Source organism: Oncorhynchus clarkii, chromosome 7 (assembly GCF_045791955.1).
Source record: "Oncorhynchus clarkii lewisi isolate Uvic-CL-2024 chromosome 7, UVic_Ocla_1.0, whole genome shotgun sequence".
NCBI classification, from domain to species: Eukaryota; Metazoa; Chordata; class Actinopteri; order Salmoniformes; family Salmonidae; genus Oncorhynchus; species Oncorhynchus clarkii.
Window position 1 is genome coordinate 63748035 of NC_092153.1, and position 21801 is coordinate 63769835.

Here is a 21801-nt window from a genome sequence, read left to right on the forward strand (position 1 = left end):
TAAGTACATCAATGCCTTTGACAAATCAGTAGAACTAAAAAAAAAATCTTCATCAATCAATCATAAACAACAGTTTGGGGGGTATATACAAGAGGGTAAGGGAGATTGCGGTAAAAAATGAATATTGAAGTAGTATGTTGTAAGCTTAATGATCTCTCAAGCCGCATGTTTGCTTTTGCGTGTAGAAGTGCATTACACAAGATGGGTCCAAGGCAAAATGCTCACTTGATAAAGGACATTTTAAAACAATAATATTAATTTGACATTTAAGAAGACACATACATGTAACAATCACTTTTCGCTTTAACAAAAATAGATGTGGCTTTTCCAGCCTTGAGGTTCCCTTTCAGTATCTATAAAAAGCATGGCTCTGTCTGAAATGGTACCCTACTCCCTATATAGAGTACTACTTTTGACCAGATCCCTGTTGGTCCTGGTCAAAGTAGTGCAGTGTATAGGGAGTAGGGTGCCATTTTGGAAGAAACCTAAGTCTGCCTATTTACAGTGTCAATTAGCATTATGGTTATTTATAAAGGTCCTGTTGCAAGAGTCAGTTGGTGCTGGGGATTGTGGGTAGTGCGGTTTTAGTGTGTTTTAGTGTAGTCATCTAGCTCAGGGATGGACTAATCCTAGAAGGCTGCAGTGTGTGTGTCGACTTTGTACCAGATAAGCTCTAACAAACACCTAATTCCACTTGATCTAAATTGAAGACTTTGATTAGTTGATTATTTGAATGAGGCGTATTAGTGCTGAGCTGTAACAAAAGCCTGCACACAGTGTGTCCCTCTAGGACTGGAGATGCCCACCACTGATCTAGCTGATATGCACAGGGGAGAGAGAAAATCCAGGAGAACGTTTAGTTGTGTTTCTAAACTCTGAGATTTATCTGTACATTTCCAGGATTTAATTGAGCAGATATTCCAAGCGTTTATCTCAGTGTTTGTGACAAATGTTGTTTAAGGTGTTTTGGTCCTTGCAGACGTCAAATGTTGGATATAAAAAAATGATTTGTTACTGTATATCAACATTGCATTACCATGATTTATTCTAGTAAAATCCCATAGTTCTGACATTCAACATTGACAGTGGGTTTCAACGCTTTAGCTGCTTTTCCTATTGGACTCTCTGGGTGATGTAATACTCTGACCAACCTCCTATTCCCTAACCCGGGTAAGGGGGATGTCACTCTTCTCTCTCCTCAAACAGATGATTGATCCCACACCTGTACAGAAAGATCAGAGACAGATCTGGTCAGGTGTTAGGGCACTAACAGAGAAGTTAGGCAGAGGAATTTACATTACTTGGTATCATTAAGGCTTGCTCAAAGAAGATTCATCACTGAAATAGGAAAGTCTCATAGAAAAATAAATTTTCAAGTAATTCAGCATATCCAAAGAATCTATCAAAATTATGCCATATTGAAAAAGACAGGGCTCTGGTCCAAAGTAGTGCACTAAATAGGGAAAAGGGTTCACAAGTCACCCAATACCACTCATGTTATGTCCTGTAAATCAGGCAAGGGAAATCATTGAATAGGGTATTGGGGCTATTTGGGAAGCATACATAGTCTACTCTCTAACCTTGTTGACTGTGGTGAGGGGCGTGCGTCCGGAGCTGGTGTGGAGTCTCTGGCGAACTCCATGCTGCTGCTCCTCGAACCCCCGTCCCGGCGACCTCTCCCTCCTCACATCCCGGTCCATCAACCTCCCTGGGGAGCGACCGAGGCGTAGATCCCCCCCAAAGGCTCTCCCTGGAGACCTGGCCAGACGCGGGTCCATCATCATCCTGCCACTGGGAGACTTTTCCCTCTCCACCGAGTGTGGCCGGCGGCCGGGTGACTTGTCGCGGCGGAACTCGGTGCGGGCCTCGCGGTAGCGGTGTGGCGTGCCCGGGTCACCGTGCAACGCAGGACTGGCCGCTAGGCGCTTGGTGATGTGCTCGTTGTAGGAGGGCGGCCCACGCTTGTTGGGGCTGTGGATGAAAAGGAGGCATTGGAGAGACCCATTGTGGAGATGGAAAGGGCAGGGCAGGGCGCCACGGGACAAAGATCACAGGGTAAACAGCATTGCATAGTGTACTGCTGCCCTGATGTGAGGGGGAGTATCTGGATGAAGTTACTGAACAGAACCATGAAACAGCCACTAATGCATCCATCTTGAAGAAGTGATCTTGGTACAAAGTGGTGCATTAAATATATATATTTATATTAAGCTGATGTCAATCATAACTATGGCTAGTGTAATACTCTCAATAGCTATGTAAAATGAAATCAAGACAGTGGCAAGCAATGGCTTTGGATGTCGAGAAAGCAATTCTCATTGAAATCACTGAAGATTATGCAAACAGCTAATGGGTTAGCCACTGTCACAGTAGGAGACAAAACATGAGCAAGTGTACAGGACAAAAATGAGATATGGTTGATTCTGTCACTGCACATTTGTATCCATCGATGGATTGGAGAGCCAAAGACATTTTGTCATATCGTCACCATGTTCGCTCCAGAAGTAAAATGTCCCATTTCATATTACACGGAGGATTATGGAATCAATGATATGACAACTCCAGCTGGTCATTTTCCTAGCACTTTAACAAATATACATTTTTCTGTCCTAAATTGCACAGAAAGAGTACGATGTATGGATAATGGCTGAATGACGGTTGACAAATGACATTTTGGATGGCCTTCTGTCTTTTACTATAAATACATTAGAGTACAAACATATTTTTGGTGAAGATGAGAAAAATTGCAATGAACCCTATGCCCCTCTTCAACCCTCTCTTCTGTTCTTTAAACATCATGAAACCCACAAGGTCAAACTGTATGGGAGGGTGGTTAAAAAAAAGCTAACTCTAAGCAAACTGTCACTACAATATTACATTAATGCAGCTGTTTGATTGGTAGATACAGGGAGTCTCAGAAAATACAAGTAGTAACCACCCTTTATTTACCATGATGTATTTGACTTATTAAATAGACAATGTCTAAGTAATGCCATGTTTAAGTAAAAGGCACACTTCCTCCTGCAAAGAATAAACACCAGCATTAATCCAGGTCTCAGATATGCATGGTGTATCAGATGGAAGAATACCATTACCAGAAAGCTCACAAGTTATGTATGCCAACCTATGTCACCCGTATGCAGACAGGTGCCACCTAGTATGCCAGACTATGCCACGTGTCTGGCAACTTATGCTATGGAGCAATTTCAGCGGCAACAAAAATTGTATTAGGATATTGAACTTAATATTTTTGCATTTGTAATGCACTAGTAAATTAATTGAATTCATAAACTGAATTTTCATTTCATGATTTGAAACTGAATTAATTTAATATTGCATGCAGTTTTCAAATTCAGTTCTTTAAATTCAGATTCAAAACCAGACAACATCCTGGCACTTTTCCAGCCAAGAAAGGTAGAGAACAGCTAGAATCAAACACTCTAAGTGGTCAACAGAAGCTTCTGCCGGTTTCTGAAGCCAACGTGACATGTTGGATTTATTTTCTTCCTATGAATTTATTTATTTTCTTCCTATGAATTTGGCTTTAGTGTTTGAACCGTTTTGGCTATACACTATTATAACCCCATTCCTGAAAGCTAAGACTCTCTGGAACATGGACGTGTTCTGTTCCCCTCAATTCTGTTTTAACTCATGAAACACAAGTTCAATTTATGAATACAATTTGTGCATTACAAATAAGAAAGCATCACATTCAAATTTAATATCCTAATACAAATTCAAAATAATGGAATTCAAATTCTGTTGGCACTGAAATCGCTCCAAACTATGCCAACTGAATGCCAACCAGTGCCACCAGTGAGAGGTTCCAGTCCACACCACCAGCTAAATGAAACCTAGAGAGAGGAGAAATCATAATGAAGTCATACTGTAACCACGACCGGCCCAATTCTGCCTCAACTAACCAGTTGAACCACTAACTAGCCCAGCCAACAGAAGGTTTAGCCTTGCCAACAGAAGGTTTAGCCCAGCCAACAGAAGATTTAGCCCAGCCAACAGAAGGTTTAGCCCAGTCAACAGAAGGTTTAGCCCAGCCAACAGAAGGTTTAGCCCAGCCAACAGAAGGTTTAGCCCAGCCAACAGAAGGTTTAGCCCAGCCAACAGAAGGTTTAGCCCAGCCAACAGATGGTTTAGTGACGAAGAATCCCATTGTTCCTCCAATTCCCAATTGTACCACCACCAAACAAGCAATGATGGACTGTATCTCTATGCATGCAAACCCAAGTGGTGTGTGTGCGTGTGTTTCTGTGTGTGTTAGGAAGTTAGTGAGTGAGTGAGTGAGTGAGTGAGTGAGTGAGTGAGTGAGTGAGTGAGTGAGTGAGTGAGTGAGTGAGTGAGTGAGTGAGTGAGTGAGTAGTGCTTTTTGTGGTTGGTTCGGTTTGATTTTTTTTTTTAAATCCCGGTTTTCTATTTCAATATTTGTTTTATGCACTATGCATTACGTGGGTTGAATGCTGTAACACAGAATAAAACAATGAATGAAAGCCCCATGATGGTAGTGACGGCTCATTACTCACTTATTAACCATCATTAATTCACATTACTTTAATCAAATATTTCAGGTGTGTATATTACATGTAATTTTATTTGATGACTTTATTTCATGTGATCATCTCATCTCTATAGAGCTGCTGTCTATGCTCTCTGACAAAATCACAATTTTAGTAGTTCTTCAAATTAAATAAGGCATACTTTTATGACTGCTGAATACTGTCACGTTCTGACCATAGTTCTGTTATTTTATTCTGTTTTAGTATGGTCAGGGCGTGAGTTGGGGTGGGCAGTCTGTTTGTTTTTCTATGTTGGTTTTTGTGTTCGGCCTAGTATGGTTCTCAATCAGAGGCAGGTGTCGTTAGTTGTCTCTGATTGAGAATCATACTTAGGTAGCCTGGGTTTCACTTTTGGTTTATGGGTGTTTGTTTCCGTGTGAGTGTTTCGGTTTTGTAAATTCACGTCATTGTTTATTGTTTTGATTCAGTGTTCAGTGCTTTCTTTAATTAAAATCATCATGAACACTTACCACGCGGCGCTTTGGTCCGATCCTTACTCCTCCTCAGACGAAGAGGAGGAAATCCGTTACAGAAACACCCACCACCAGAGGACCAAGCAGCGTGGTTACGGGCAGCAGCAGGAGAGGCAGCGATATTTGGAGAACTGGACTTGGGAGGAGATTCCGGACGGCAAAGGACCCTGCACACAGCCAGGGGAATATCGCCGCCCCAAAGCAGAGCTGGAGGCAGCGAAAGCAGAGAGGCGCCGGTATGAGGAGGCAGAACGGCAGCGCGGCTGGAAGCCGAGAGGCAGCCCCAAAAATGTATTGGGGGGGGGGGACCACATGGGGAGTATGGCAAAGTCAGGTAGGAGACCTGCGCCAACTTCCCGTGCTTTCCGGAGAGCGAGAGGGACCCGGGCAGGCACCTTGTTATGCGGTGGAGCGCACGGTGTCCCCGGTGCGTGTGCATAGCCCGGTGCGGTACATTCCAGCTCCTCGTATCGGCCGGGCTAGAGTGGGCATCGAGCCAGGTGCCATGAAGCCGGCTCTACACATCTGGTCTCCAGTGCGTCTCCTCGGGCCGGCGTACATGGCACCAGCCTTACGCATGGTGTCCCCGGTTCGCCAGCACAGCTCAGTGCGGGCTATTCCACCTCGCCGCACTGGCCTGGCTACGGGGAGCATTCAATCAGGTAAGGTTGGGCAGGCTCGGTGCTCAAGAGTTCCAGTGCGCCTGCACAGTCCGGTCTATCCAGTGCCACCTCCACGCACCAGCTCTCCGGTGGCAGCCCCCCACACCAGGCTGTCTCTCCGTCTTCTTCTTCCTAGGTGCTACCGTCTGTCCTGAGCTGCAAGAGTCTCCCGTCTGTCCTGAGCCGCCATAGTCTGCCGTCTGTCCTGAGCCGCCAGAGTCTCCCGTCTGTCCTGAGCCGCCAGAGTCTCCCGTCTGTCCTGAGCTGCCAGAGTCTCCCGTCTGTCCTTTTTTTAATTTGATTTTTTACCTTTATTGAACTAGGCAAGTCAGTTAAGAACAAATTCTTATTTTCAATGACGGCCTAGGAACAGTGGGTTAACTGCCTGTTCATGGGCAGAACGACAGATTTGTACCTTGTCAGCTCGGGGATTTGAACTTGCAACCTTCCGGTTACTAGTCCAACGCTCTAACCACTAGGCTACCCTGCCATCCTGAGACGCCAGAGTCTCCCGTCTGTCCTGAGACGCCAGAGTCTCCCAGTCTGTCCTGAGCCGCCAGAGCCGCCAGTCTGTCCTGAGCCGCCAGAGCTGCCAGCCAGCCAGGAGCCGCCAGGATCGTCAGTCAGTCAGCCAGGCGATGCCAGAATCGCCCTTCACTCCGGCGCTGCCGGAGTCTCCCGCTGCTGGAGTCTCCCGCCTGTCCGGCGCTGCCGGAATCTCCCGTCCTTTCGGGACCCGTGGAAAGGGCCCCCAGTCCAAGATCGGTGGCGAGGGTCACCGCTCATTAGAGGCCACGGGAGCGGTTGAGGAGGCGGACAAAAACTATGGTGAAGTGAGCTCCACATCCCGCGCCAGAGCCGCCACCGCGGACAGACGCCCACCAAGACCCTCCCCTATAGGTTCAGGTTTTGCGGCCGGAGTCCGTACCTTTGGGGGGGGTACTGTCACGTTCTGACCATAGTTCTGTTATTTTATTCTTTGTTTTAGTATGGTCAGGGCGTGAGTTGGGGTGGGCAGTCTGTTTGTTTTTCTATGTTGGTTTTTGTGTTCGGCCTAGTATGGTTCTCAAACAGAGGCAGGTGTCGTTAGTTGTCTCTGATTGAGAATCATACTTATGTAGCCTGGGTTTCACTTTTGGTTTGTGGGTGTTTGTTTCCGTGTGATTGTTTGGGCCACCCGGTACTGTTTCGGTTTTGTAAATTCACGTCATCGTTTATTGTTTTGATTCAGTGTTCAGTGCTTTCTTTAATTAAAATCATCATGAACACTTACCACGCTGCGCTTTGGTCCTCCTCTCTTTCTCCCGAAGACATCCGTTACAAATACAAACTATCAATCATGTATTGTCAGGTACAGATACTGTACCTCGTCAAGCAACTGCTTTCTATCCCTCTGATCACTCAGTCTTCTCTCTTGTGTCTGCCCGACACTAACCTTATGTAGCAGGTGTAAAAGAAACATACCGGCGCGCAATGGATTTAGTATTTACCATGTTTTCTGAGCTAAACTATGTAGAATTTTGTCCTGTTGGAAACTACAACTCCTTAGTACATCGCATAGTTCGGGCTTGATCTGATTTTTCTCTAGAAATTAAGCAATGTGCGCATTGAGCTCACAGGAAAAAAACGAAGGAGATGGAATTCAAATAATTTAACAAAGGTCTGTCAATTGGTTGTTTAAAAAACAAAACATTTGTACCAACATTTCAGTTAATCGCTCAGCATTGCGGAGGAATGAGTGAGTGAAAGAGAGAAATAAAAGTAAGAGCCATGTACCTGCGTCCAGAGCCATTCCTCTGCAGTTCCCCCTCCTGTCCCAGGTTCCCCTTACAGCAGATGACCCGGAGCTTGTTCTGGTAGGATGAAGCCAGGTAAATGGCCCCGGAGGAGATGGCTGGGCCCAGGTAGCGCGGGTTGGGGATGTCTAGGTGAGCGTACGAGTGGGCCCTGAACAAGACACAATACCCCCATTGAAAAATCTTACAATGTTATGCTAACTCATTCAGGGTTTCAGTAAACTAAAGGATCAGGGAGGTGGTATTACCCTAGAGCAGAGTGGCCCTGGACCTCAATCACATCCAACGAGTTGAAATAGGTCACAAACAGGTAGGGTTCTCTGTAGGCTGAAATGGAGAGGAGCACTGTGTTATAAGCATGTATGAGCCCTTATAATGTCTTATAACACTTTTCTAAATGGCAATGCTTCAATCCTTCCGAGATGATCCTTATAGTGGTAAAACATGATTTGACTTACCAAATGAGAGAGGCAAACAGCTCCATTGGATGTCCTCACTTCGACTCCTGCGGCCATGCTCGTCCACAAACACCCCAAACTCTGGACAATGAATCACCACAAGCAGAAATTAGCAATCATTCTTGCAGGTAAACTGTGTGGAAATTGGTAGTAACACTTTCACTAATCATAATGACAGCAGAAACTCTCCCTCTCTCACAACCAGCCGCGCACACACACAAACACGCACACACACACGGCCTATAGAATGTGTATGAATGTGAAAGAAACATCTGTCTGACCGTGGAAGCAGAGCAGGTACTCGTCTTTCTGCGGTGCCTGGGTGACCTGGATGATGGAGATGGGGAAACTGTGGGAGGAGGCTGCAAAGATGGCCGAGGCCAACGTCACATCATTCTTATCCAGGAACTCTGCAAGAGAGAGGTCCCCACACCAATCAATCAACCAACAATACAAAAATGTATTTTTGGACAAGTCCAGGTAGTCCTTTCCTGTTTCAGTCCATTTAACCCGAGATAAGTGTCTACCATTAACTTGCATCCTGTGTGAGGAGTCATTGACCAACCTTCCAGCACGTACTGCTTCATCTCAATCTCGTAGAACTTGTTGGTGCCGATGATGATGCTGTAGCCTGTGAAGTGGATACAGCTGCAGGGCTCTGACGTCTCAATCTCCTTCTTGATACAGAACTTATTGAGGTTGTCGTTGTAGCGCAGTATGGTGATCTTGTTGGGCATGGCTGCACATATACACGTGCCATTCTCAATCTGCACAAGGGACAAAAGCAAAACAGTCAGACAACAATCACTCCAGAGATCACTCAGTTGTGTCTACAGTGTCAAGGAATTTAACAGACATCTTGATGCATTATCAAAAGGTGTGAATAATTTGCTATGCGCTATGACTATGAAAACAATGAAAACAATGTTGCGTTCTATTTCGATAAGGTGAAAACAATCCATGAAGAGAAACGTAAATTGGTGGCTCACACCTTGCCAGAGGAGAAGAGGTGGCATCCCTTGACCGTCTCAAAGATGTATGGGCTGAGATCTGGCTGGGCCGGGAGGTGGGACTGAGACAGTGACTGCTTCACCTTCTTGATCTCCACCAGACACAGAGCCCGCTCCTCTCCTGGACCAGACATGGTATAGACATAATCAATCATTTATTTATAAAGCCCTTTTTGCATCAGCAGTTGTCACAAAGTACTTCTACAGTAAGCACAAACACCTACAGTACAAACTGCATACTCCCTCCCACACACAATAACAGATGGGATAATAAACAGATATTACACTGTATTAACATTCTCTATAATCGTGGTATTAATATACTGTAACTGTTTCGGTGAACTACGCTTGCATGCTACAGCAACCTTGCCTGGACACAGTTTGTCCCAAACACTGACCAGTAATTATGAGCAGCTTGTCGTGCTCCTTGAGGATCCGGATCTGGAAAACGGAGGCCAGGCCGGGGATGTGAGTCAGACTGTTCTTAATGACGTTCAGGGCATACAGGCCCTCCTCAGAGCCCACCAACACTATCTATGGAGAGGGAGAGAGAAGGCCACACAGCTCGAATGGGGAAATAGCAATATAACCCATCGCATACATATTTTGCTGTTGAGAATTGAGCAAATAAAGCTGTGTTTCTTTCACATTCTTGTGAGTGATCTATTTAGATCGCCAAGTTTTAGTCCATCCATGATAAAAGGTATACCTCAAGGCCGTAGCATGGTTTAGTTGCAGGTCTTACCTGGTCGGTGAGGGGCAGGGTGCAGTTAATATCCAGCCGGTCGTCTCCCTCCAGCTTCAGCAGAGAATTCCCTAGAAGTTTCTGTCATCATATAGGAGAGGGAAAGCAACAGGTCAGCAGGTTATATGCACAATGGCTGTGACAAGAGACAAGAGGCAAGAGTGTGCCAGGACAGAGCAGGTGACAACACAGACATGACTGTTAGCTGCTGGATATGGACACTTGGGGGGGGAAATTAAAAAATAAATCTAAATTAACAACAGACACTTGAAACAACTATAAAGACATAGCAATGGATGGTGAATCTATCAATCCCTAAACAATAGACGAAGCCAATTGATCAATCGTTGGGCTGCATTGGTGGGACGTAGAGTACATTACCTTTAACATGGAAGTGCATGCATGAAGCCAGGGGACAAAGCTGCACAACAGTGCCATCTCACATACAGGCGCTGCATGAGTGCTGCATGTGTGGGCATGTGGCTGCCTTTCAGGGCGTGAGAGTGTGTGTTTGTATTTACTGTATGCGTGATAGTGACGTGTAGTTTGTGTGCTTGGATATGTCTGTACGTGTATACAGTAAGTGTGTGTCTGCATGCTCTGTTGGCCCAAGCATAAGGCAGGCTCATGCAGATCTTTACCTGGACCAATGGGGAGAGGTTCTTCTGTTTTTTAGGAACAGCTGTCTACAGTGTGGTCAACAACACCTCAGTATATTTACACATACAGTGTAAAATATGCGTAAAATATGTATTCATACATAAAAATCATTGACAACAAACAGATAGTAGAGGGACAACATGCAGACAAAAAGAGAGGGAAAGGGGTGGGAAGAGGAGAGAAAGAGACTATTGAGTGTGAATACACCTGACCCTACTCTCCAGCAAACACCAAGCAAGTCTTGCTCTTTCATGTTTGAGTGTGGTTCATTTATAAACTCTACTGCACTTGCAGGAGAACTCAGATGGAGACATTAAAAGTTACAACAATTCTTCAAATATCAACTGACTAGAGATTGAAGATGGCTCTTGAGATATGCACAGACACACACTCACCGCGTCAGCGTCAACCTTGTCCATGGAGCCCCTGCTGCCAGCTACAACTGACTCCAGGACAGCCACCCAGCGCTGCTTGTCTGGGAAGCTGGGAGCCATGAAGTATAGAGACTGGCCAGGCCAACAGGTGGTGTGGGGGTGAGACTCCAGCTTTAGGATGTATGGGATGTCTGCACAAAGAGTATCAACACAACAAGATGACAGATTGAAGAAACATGACTTGATCACACACCCACACCTGATTAAGCTACTTAAATGAGTAATATCTGGGGGAGTCATCTATAACTTTTGTTAGGTTTAATGTCGGGACCATTAACTTTGTTTGTTCCAGATGGCGGAATTTTGCAAAAAAACAGAAGTTGAGACAGGTGGACCCGTACCAACACAACCTGTACCAGCACTTTGAGAATTTCTTCTAAAGCCCTTTTTAAACTAAACTTATTTTTCCTTCCCTACTCCTCCTTAGACAGGCGCACTGTAACTGTACCTGACTTAGCCGTGTTGATGAGCTCCGAGGCTCCCACAGCTCCATGGATAGTCACCTCTCCGTCAGGGAGACACAGTTCAAACTCCTCCTCTGGCTTCAGAGAGTCTGGTAACACACCAGGGTCATATTCATTAGAGAAAACCGCAGAAAAACTTTTTGCAATGCTAACCAAATAATTCTAATTTCCTATTGGACAAGTCCCAGCAGACCATGGTCATGAAAACTGCCAAAACAGTCTGTTGAATAAACACAAAAGGAGAGTCAAGTCAAGGAGCAGTACCTTCTCTGGGTTCAGAGTCATAGATGGACACCTTGGTCCCATCCAGCACCACATACTTCCTCTCCCAGCCTTGCTGGCCCCGCCTGGAGTTCCTGCAGACACACACACACTATGAAGCAGAATATTCACAGGTGTTACATTTTCCCTGGGTAGCGCCATACCCAGAGCTCATGCCCAAGGAGGAAGAGGAGGAGTAAGGGAAGGAAAAACACGTTTAGTTTAAAAAGGGCTTTATAAGAAATTATCAAAGTGCTCTAGATAAGCAAGGTAAGGCAGGTAAACAGAAGAATGTCCATAATAAAGTGGTTACTATTGTGACGTGGTAAGGTTGGACCCAGGTGCAGAGGAGACCAGACAAGGAATCAGTGGTTAAGGATAAACAGTACACTTGAAAAAAAAAAAAAAAACACTAAGTCTCGCAAACTCACTCAGGAAATGAACGCACACGGTAAACAATTCAAGCTTCTGCAAAGAGAAACAGAAAACACACCTCTTTTAAAGGGGAAATCGTAATGAGTAATATAACACATCTGACTGTCATAATTGTCTCTAGGATGGTCTGTCCAGATGTAGGCAATCATGGCCCAATCGGTGTGGAACGAGGAGGACTGTAGCACGCACAGAGAACACTGAGCGAGGAACCCCTTGCATCCTCCCGGGTGGCCGTCGTACCGCTCGGCGGCTGGGATCTTGTGTTCCTGGTTCAGGTTCCCTGGAGGAACTATGGCGACGCCTGTAGCACTGGGCAATGAGACTTGGGTATTGGCTCTTCCTGGGTTAAGGTTCGACTCTGGTTGGAGGGAGTCGGTAAGTGCCCGGAGGGTCTCTGATATTTGGGAGAGTTGTTCATACTGCCGCCCCAGCAGTGCTCCTTGGTGGGTTACAGCATTCTTGATCTGGGGGATCTCTGTTGTGTCCATGTTTAGGCAGAAGCTTGCAGTGACGTGGTAAGGTTGGACCCAGGTGCAGAGAAGAGACCAGACGAGGAATCAGTGGTTAACTTCTTATGGGCACTTTTTACGGTAACGTCCCACCTGGCCAACATCCGGTGAAATTGCTGAACGCGAAATTGGACAGAGAGAACTTGTTGCGAAGGGGAGTGCCTCGTGATACATCAGAGAGAGTGTATTTTGTTACAAAATACAGCACTGAAGCAGAGAACATTAAAAGAACCATTAAAAATAATTGGGGAATCATCCAAAGTGATACACTACTATGCCAAGTCTTTCCTGAGCCAACAGTCATAAGCGTTAAGAGATGTCCTACCCTAAATGACAAATTAGTCCACAGTTATCTTCCGGGTGACTCTCAAAAAACTTGGCTTGACCACAAACCCAAGGGCTCTTTTAAATGTACCCATTGCAACCATTGCAGTAATATTGTACAGAATAAGTATTTTGTTGACACAGCTTCCAAAATTGAGTATTACATCAAGCATTTCATTAACTGTAAAACCACTCATGTCATCTATAGATTGCAAGTGTTCTACATTGGACGGACAAAGAGACGCCTTCAAGACCGCTTAGCGGAACACAAGTATGCCATACGGGTAGGTAATGAAGACTACCCCATGGCTAAGCACTACAAGTCCCTACACCATGGCAAGGCACTACAAGTCCCTACACCATGGCAACCCTGCCTCCCTACAAGCTATGGTTATTGATCATATTCCGGCCTCTATTAGAAAAGGGGACCGTCTTAAACAGCTAAACCAAAGGGAAAGTTTTGGGATTTACAAACTACAGGCCACTAAATACCCTGGTTTAAATGAATATATGGATTTCTCACCCTTCCTGTAGGGTCGTGATGGGTCCATTTGCTGTCATCCAATGGACATTTTGCTTAATTTGCCCTCAGCTATGGTTAGACTGTTGTTGTTCATGTTTTGTTGTCCTAGTGTACTATGAAATATATTGCTTTCTTATTCTTGACACTTCTCCCAGTATTATTTAAGGTTAGAACTACCTTTTAGTCTTCTGATACTTCTAGCTTGGAGTTGTATTTTTATGATAACTTAGCTACAGTATTTCACCTTTTAATGTGTATAGTATTGCTTACTAGGTGTGTCCAATCAATTTTGTAATCACTCCCTCTTCCAATTAGGGATAATTGGAAAAGCTGTTCAAAAGAGGACATTGTATTCCTTTTTTTGTACTCCCTGACAAAGGCCATGCAGCCAAAACGCGTCGGTTTAAAAAAAAACTTTGTTTCTATTGAACATGCCATACTAATAAAGGCATTTAAATTAATTATATCAAGAGTGCCTTGGTCCTCCTTTCTTTTTGGTTACTAATAAACTTTTCCAAACAATTCAAACAACATTTATAATCAAACCATAGGTACCCTAATAAGTAGATAAACAATTAAATTTAAGACGGAGAATCGTTATTGTCTTTACCGGAGAAAAATACCAAAGAACGCGCTCTCTTCCACACGTTTGGAAACACTACAGCTAAAATGGGAGCCACCTAGAAAAACTACAATTCCTGGCTCATTTTTCCAAAAACTAGCATGAAACTCTTTCTAAAGACTGTTGACATCTAGTGGAAGCCCTAGGAACTGCAATCTGGGAGGATTTCGCCTTATAATAAAAGTGACAGCCAACCAGTGGTAGGCTGAATTGTTTTTTTTTTTGGGGGGGGGGGGGGGGGGGGGTTGTCCTCGGGGTTTCGCCTGATACCTCAGACATCATTTTAACAGTTTTAGAAACTTTAGTGTTTCCTATCCAAATCTACCAATTATATGCATATCCTAGCTTCTGGGCCTGAGTAACAGGCAGTTGACTTTGGGCACGCTTTACATCCGGATGTGAAAATACTGCCCCCTACCAAAGGGAGGTTAAGGATAAACAAAATACTTTACTGAGAAACGGTATCCGCAGGATCACAGTACACTTGAAAAAACAACAAACAATAAGTCTCGAAATCTCACTCAGGAAACGAACGCACACGGCAAACAATTCTAGCTTTTGCAAAGAGAAACAGAAAACACACCTCTTTTGAAAGGGGAAATCATAATGAGTAATATAACACACCTGACTGTCATAATTGGCTCTAGGATGGTCTCTGCCGCCCTCTGGTGACAGGTGGAACCATGACAAATATAAGTACACAGACCTGGGTTGTTTCATCCAGCCCTCCAGGCGTACATGGCCAGCAGCCTCTTTGAGCTGCAGGGGAGGGGAGTTGGCCTTCTCCCGACACAACACCTCTGAGAAGTGGGTAGCATACTCCGCCGGCAGGCCGCACGTGGCAGGGAGGCAGGGCGAGCACTTGGGGTGGCACAGGGTGTGGCACTCTACAGTAGACCAGGAAGAGAGAGAAGAAAAGGCATTCATTCTGTAGGATTGATTTTAGAGTTATGGTGGCTGAAAACAAGTACTCTGAGAAGTTGTGTTGTCAATCCATTTTATCTTCATACCTGTATACGAGTGTCAGGTATATTTTTAAAAAAAATTATAGAAAATAATGACCACAAGCTAGAAAAGTTTGATTTCAAGAAAAAGTTGAAATACAGTATGGGCTCCAGACTAACATTTCCCCCTGGTGGCACTGGTTGGTGGCACCAGCCCATTATTTGGTCCCACCAATTTGTTTGTGCAGTGTCACACAATATGATTTTTTTTAAATATCATTTTAGAAAGTCATTCACTGTGCTTTATTTAAAAAAATGTATAGACTACTGAGATTGTATTCAAGAAATAGGTTATTTCATCATCTTTTCATGTTGTGATTCTAAATACTTAAATTTGGTTCCTAATCCAGTGATTGTCATCTTGGGTTGACAATTAGGCTTTTGTTATAATTTAGTGTTGCCTTTTTGATTTTGTTCAATAGAGATGAATATGCCTGCACGAATATCATAGGCTAATTTTTTTGGGGCCAATTCATCACTCGAGTGAGTGGAAACTCAAAACACATTAGCTCAATCACTAACTCCAAATATAATACCCACTGTTAGTAGCCATGTATTAATCTAAAAGTAAATGTAATGTCCCAATTTTTTTTGCAGTTGTAGCCTACGGCCCAATGAGATCTATGCAATCGCAATGGCCAATGCACATAATAATTTTGCGCGCTCTGTGTCTCAAAGCTATATCAAATATTTCAGTTGTAAAATAGTTGCTAATCAGCACAGAGTTAAAAAACTGAAATTATAGCTACAGAAAGCTGAGAACCTCCTCTCTCCAGCAATTGGATTTCAAAATGTTATACAATCAGAACACCTTTCTTTCTCCGGGATCATTTTTGTTCCCCAAGAAAGGAGAGCGTGGCTCGATCAAAACATCAGCAAGTCAAAGCAAAAGAGGTATCCGGGCAGGTAGACACAGTCTGGAGCCCTGGTAATGAACATAATGCAGTGGTTTGGGACAATGCTCATGGGTTCAACAGCAGTGCTAGCACAACAGTGATGAGGAAGAAAGGCAGTGCAGTACAGTAGGACCTACTAACCTAGGCAGGTGGCGGCCTGCCGTCCAAAGTGCACGGTGTCCAAGCAGACAGCACACTTGGTGGCCCTCATGTTGAGTCCGAAGTTGAAACGATGGGGTATGTTGCTGTGCATCCTCTCCTTCACACGACGCCCATACTCTACAACAAGATGAAGGGAGAAAAATAGAGTGAAAATTTGTGAAAACTAGAATGAATGAGTTTTTCAGTGGTCTTGCACATACAGTGAATTCGGAAAGTATTCAGGCCCCTTGACTTTTACCACATTTTGTTACGTTGCAGCCTTATTCTAAAATGGATTCAAAAGTTTTTTCACCCTCATCAATCTAGACACAATACCCCATGACAAAGCAAAAACAGGTTTTCATTAAAAAAAAAAGTTTGAAATATCCCATAAGTATTCAGACCCTTTACTCAGTACTGTCTTCTTGGGTACGACACTACTGGCTTTGCACACCTGAACTTGTGAAGTTTCTCCCATTCTTCTCTGCAGATCCTCTCAAGGTCTGTCAGGTTGAATGGGGGGCGTCGCTGCACAGTTATTTTCAGGTCTCTCCAGAGATGTTTGAATGGGCTCTGGCTGGGCCACTCAAGGACATTCAAAGACTTGTTCCAAAGCCACTCCTGTGTTGTCTTGGCTTTGTGCTTAGGGTCATTGTCCTGTTGGAAGGGGAACCTTCGCCCCAGTTGTAGGTCCTGAGCACTCTGGAGCAGGTTTTCATCAAGGATCTCTCTGTACTTTGCTCCGTTCATCTTTCCCTCAATCCTGATTAGTCTCCCAGTCCCTGCTTCTGAAAAACATCCCCACAGCATGATGATGCCAGCACCATTCTTCTCCATATGGATGGTGCCAGGTTTCCTCCAGATGTGAAGCTTTGCATTCAGGCCGAAGACTTCAATCTTGGTTTCATCAGACGAGAGAATCTGGTTTCTCATGGTCTGAGAGTCCTTTAGGTGCCTTTTAGCAAAGTCCAAGCAGGCTGTCATGTGCCTTTTGTTGAGGAGTGGCTTCCGTCTGGCCACTCTACCATAAAGACCTGATTGGTGGAGTATTGCAGATATGGTTGTCCTTCTGGAAGGTTCTCCCATTTCCACAGAGGAACTCTGGAGCTCTGTCAGAGTGACGTGTTCTTGGTAACCTCCCTGACCAAGGAATTTCCACCCTGATTGTTCGGTTTGGTCGGGCAGCCAGCTCGAGGAAGAGTCTTGGTGTTTCCAAACTTCTTCCATTTAAGAATGATGGAGGCCATTGTGTTCTTGGGGAACTTCAATGCTGCAGAAAGTTTTTGATACCCTTCCCAAGGACTGTGCCTCGACACAATCCTGTCTCGGAGTTCAACGGACAATTCCTTGGACCTCATGGCTTGGTTTTTGCTCTGACATGCACTGTCAACCATGCACATGTCCAATCAATTGAATTTACCAGAGGTGGACTCCAATCAAGTTGTAGAAACATCAAGGATGATCAATGGAAACAGGAAGCACCTGATTTTAATTTCGAGTCTCAAAGCAAAGGGTCTGAATACTCATGTAAATTAGGTATTTTTTATTTTTATATAGAAAATTGCTAACATTTCTAAAAACCTGTTTTCACTTTAACATTAAGGGGTATTGGGAATGGTCCAAACACACCAAGACAGTAGTGAAGAGGACACGATAAAGCCTATTCCCCCTCAGGAAACTAAAAAGATTTGGCATGGGTCCTGAGATCCTCAAAAGGTTCTACAGCTGCAACATCGAGAGCATCCTGACTGGTTGCATCACTGCCTGGTATGGCAATTGCTTGGCCTCTGACCGTAAGGCAATACAGAGGGTAGTGCGTACGGCCCAGTATATCACTGGGGCTAAGCTGCCTGCCATCCATAGACTGTTCTCTCTACTACCGCATGGCAAGCTGTGCCGGAGTGCGAAGTCTAGGACAAAAAGGCTTCTCAACAGTTTTTAACCCCCAAGCCATAAGACTCCTGAACAGGTAATCAAATGGCTACCTGGACTATTTGCATTGTATGCCCCCCCAAACCCCCTTTTTACACTGCTGCTACTCTCTGTTTATTATATATGCATAGTCACTTTAACTATACATTAATGTACATACTACCTCAATTAGGCTGACCAACCAGTGCTCCCGCACAGTGGCTAACCGGGCCATCTGCATTGTGTCCCACCCACCACCCGCCAACCCCTATTTTACGCTACTGCTACTCTCTGTTCATCATATATGCATTGTCACTTTAACCATATCTACATGTACATACTACCTCAATCAGTCTGACTAACCGGTGTCTGTATATAGCCTCGCTACTTTTATAGCCTCGCTACTGTATATAGCCTGTTTTTTTACTGTTGTTTTATTTGTTTACTTACCTATTGTTCACCTAATACATTTTTTGCACTATTGGTTAGAGCCTTTAAGTAAGCATTTCACTGTAAGGTTGTATTCAGCGCACGTGACAAATACATTTTATTTGATTGTGTGTAGATTAATTAAATGTTTTCCTAATCTATTTTAGAATAAGTCTGTAACTTAACAAAATGTGGAAAAAGTCAAGGGGTCTGAATACTTTCCGAATGCACTTTATACCTTGCAAATTGTTCTTGTCACTTAAATGTTCTTGACATAAGCAGCAGTTTTTTGACAGCAAGATTAAGCAAGAATACAAGGCATAGTATACCCCAAACATGCTCTGCACTTGCATGTTCTCTGTTCTAGTGACATAACCATGACTATGAGTTGGATCATGCAGATGGCAATGTGTGTATGTGTCACGTTCTGACCTTAGTTCTTTTGTTATGTCTTTGTTTTAGTATGGTCAGGGCGTGAGTTGGGTGGGTTGTCTATGTTATTTTTTCTATAATTTGGGATTTCTGTGTTTGGCCTGGTGTGGTTCTCAATCAGAGGCAGCTGTCAATCGTTGTCCCTGATTGAGAACCATACTTAGGTAGCCTGGTTTCACCTTTGAGTTGTGGGTGATTGTTTCCTGTTGTAATGTTTGTTTCACATTTCAGGACTGTTTCGGTTTTCGGTTGTATCGTTCACTTTGTTATTTTGTATTCTTTAGTGTTCAGTTTAATAAACTAAAATTGACACTGACCACGCTGTACATTGGTCCGATCTCTACTACTCCTCCTCGTCAGAGGAGGAAGACCGTTACAGTATGAAGACTGTTACAGTATGTATTTACAAAAGATGGGTAATGGTTTCAGATCTACTCAGTTTTGCAAAAAGAAAGGCTGGTTAACCCTTTACACTCATACCTGTATATACGGGTTGAAAATGGCAGAGTTGGGCAGTGATAAAGACCTAAATTGGAACGCAGTGGCTGTATGCTAACATGCTACAAATGACGTCAGAGCTCAGCGCCTCACAGCCCTGTATGGGTTTTGACTGACAGCCTTTCTGAACTTGAGCACCGCACACGACAAGAAGTTGCCCCCATCATCCCTCCCGTTAAATGGGCAACTTTTGCAAATTTTTTGTTGTCTGAGTGAGGGAATTGCTGTAAATTATTTCCAAGATGAGATGTTGAGGATTATAATAAATACCACTTTGATGTCATACAAGCAAGCCAAAAAAACGTGAGTCCAAATGTGCACTTCACATTTCCAGATCATAAAGCTCATGTCATATACAGTGTCAACGTTTATGATCACTATGTTTGATGTACAGTTACAAGATGACATGGTGTCATACCCTGGGTTGTTCTGAACAGAATGAGTCTGTTTGTCTATTGTGAAGAGAATTTGCAGCGCAACATGCACCTGAATGCACACGACTACTTTATATGTGCACAAAATATATTTTCTCTGAATTGCCCTGTGAAAGCCTAACACTGTAAGATCGTATTTTATAACTTAGCTAGTCATGTTAGCAATAGAAAAAGCTTTGTCCACCTGACCCAGATTGATAAAGGGATGTTTTTGGATGGTGTGTGATTGGGTTCCAAACAAAACAACTACAAGTGTGCTTAGTCCAGTTCCTCAACGGCACAGCTAGGAGAGCTCAGAAAATCCCCTTATAGTTGAAGACTGTTCTGAAAGTGCATTGAAATTACTTAGGAACTGTGCACACTTTGGAGATGTGTGGGGCCACTTGGGGCCACTTGGAGACACCAGTTAGTCCTCTCATTCAAACACTTGTCATTTTTTTGTCTTATATTGCACCTACCCCACATTTTCCATTAATATTCTTATGTTACTGAATGTATCCAGAGTATTTTCAGATTTCGTTATCAACAAGTGCAGCGAACTGTAAACCAGAAGTCCTGAGCCTCACCCTCTTCTTTGCGTTTGAAGGCATTTGACAAAGAATAAAATATAACTCAGTGGCAGTTACATTTGCCAAGACCCACCCACATCTTGTTGACCAACTGATGGAGCATTTCCTCAGTGGATTCTGAATCATTCTCTCTTTTTTGCCCACTGATACTCTAAACATTTGTTCCTTCAGCCAATAACCCTGACAGCATCACATCATGGTTTCTTTTAGGAAACTTTGGCACCGGACAATGTGACTGGAAAGATTTCAATACACAGGACATTTGAGAAATGTACCGGACATTCATATATGCATCGGGTGCTTAACGCATTAGGGCGTACACCCAAGGTGCTCAAAATCACATTTAGATTCTTGAAATTCATTTTTTCCAGAATATAAATTAGCCTGTAAAGTTTTAATAAAATAAAATAGAACAATGTTCTTATACCAACATGACAAGTTTTATTGAAAAGCAAAACATTGCCAATTGCATCTTCATCCCTGTTATAGATCAATAATAAATATAAAAAAATATACACTACCGTTCAAAAGTTTGGGGTCACTTAGAAATGTCCTTGTTTTTAAAAGAAAAGCACATTTTTTGTCCATTTAAATAACACCAAATTGATCAGAAATTCGGTATAGACATTGTTAATGTTGTAAATGGCTATTGTAGCTGGAAACGGCTGATTTTTTATGGAATATTTACATAGGTGTACTATCAGCAACAATCACTCCTGTGTTCCAATGGTACGTTGTGTTAGCTAATCCAAGTTTATCAAGGCTAATTGATCATTAGAAAACCCTTTTGCAATTATGTTAGCACAGCTGAAAACTGTTGTCCTGATTAAAAAAGCAATAAACTGCCTAGAAGGCCAGCATCGCGTAGTTGCCTCTTCACTGTTGATGTTGAGACTGGTGCTTTGCAGGTACTATTTAATGAAGCTGCCAGTTGAGGACTTGTGAGGCGTTTGTTTCTCAAACTAGACACTATAATGTACTTGTCCTCTTGCTCAGTTGTGCACCGGGGCCCCCCACTCCTCTTTCTATTCTGGTTAGAGACAGTTTGTGCTGTCATGTGAAGGGAGTAGTACACAGCATTGTATGATATCTTCAGTTTGTTGGCAATTTCTCATATGGAATAGCCTTCATTTTTCAGAACAAGAATAGACTGATGAGTTTCAGAAGAAAGGTCTTTGTTTCTGGCCATTTTGAGCCTATAATCGAACCCACAAATGCTGATGCTCCAGATACTCAACTAGTCTAAAGAAGGCCAGGACAACAGTTTTCAGAAGGCCATGACAACAGTTTTCATCTGTGCTAACATAATTGAAAAAGGGTTTTATAATGATCAATTAGTCTTAAAATGATAAACTTGGATTAGCTAACACAACGTGCCATTGGAACACAGGACTGATGGTTGCTGATAATGGGCCTCTGTATAAATATTAGATATTCAATTATTTTTTTTATCTGCCGTTTCCAGCTACAATAGTCATTTACAACATTAACACTGTATTTCTGATCAATTTGATGTTATTTTAATGAATAAAAATGTGCTTTT

At 43.5% G+C, this 21801-nt stretch overlaps 1 protein-coding gene across 1 annotated transcript in view; it reads right to left on the bottom strand.

Moving 5' to 3' along the window:
* Window positions 1-932: 932 nt before the first annotated feature.
* Window positions 933-21801, bottom strand: part of LOC139413665 (citron Rho-interacting kinase-like) — a 49206-nt gene continuing 28337 nt past the window's right edge. The window contains exons 25-41 of the mRNA XM_071161302.1: window positions 15986-16123; window positions 14651-14831; window positions 11535-11626; window positions 11255-11359; window positions 10768-10937; window positions 10354-10398; window positions 9713-9793; window positions 9366-9501; window positions 8949-9088; window positions 8523-8724; window positions 8239-8367; window positions 7958-8038; window positions 7748-7826; window positions 7480-7650; window positions 1785-1971; window positions 1581-1694; window positions 933-1222 (exon numbers count right to left, since the gene is read on the bottom strand). Coding sequence (XP_071017403.1) covers window positions 1199-1222; window positions 1581-1694; window positions 1785-1971; window positions 7480-7650; window positions 7748-7826; window positions 7958-8038; window positions 8239-8367; window positions 8523-8724; window positions 8949-9088; window positions 9366-9501; window positions 9713-9793; window positions 10354-10398; window positions 10768-10937; window positions 11255-11359; window positions 11535-11626; window positions 14651-14831; window positions 15986-16123 — 2075 coding nt within the window. The 3' untranslated portion in view covers window positions 933-1198. The remainder of the gene's footprint in view (window positions 1223-1580; window positions 1695-1784; window positions 1972-7479; window positions 7651-7747; window positions 7827-7957; window positions 8039-8238; window positions 8368-8522; window positions 8725-8948; window positions 9089-9365; window positions 9502-9712; window positions 9794-10353; window positions 10399-10767; window positions 10938-11254; window positions 11360-11534; window positions 11627-14650; window positions 14832-15985; window positions 16124-21801) is intronic.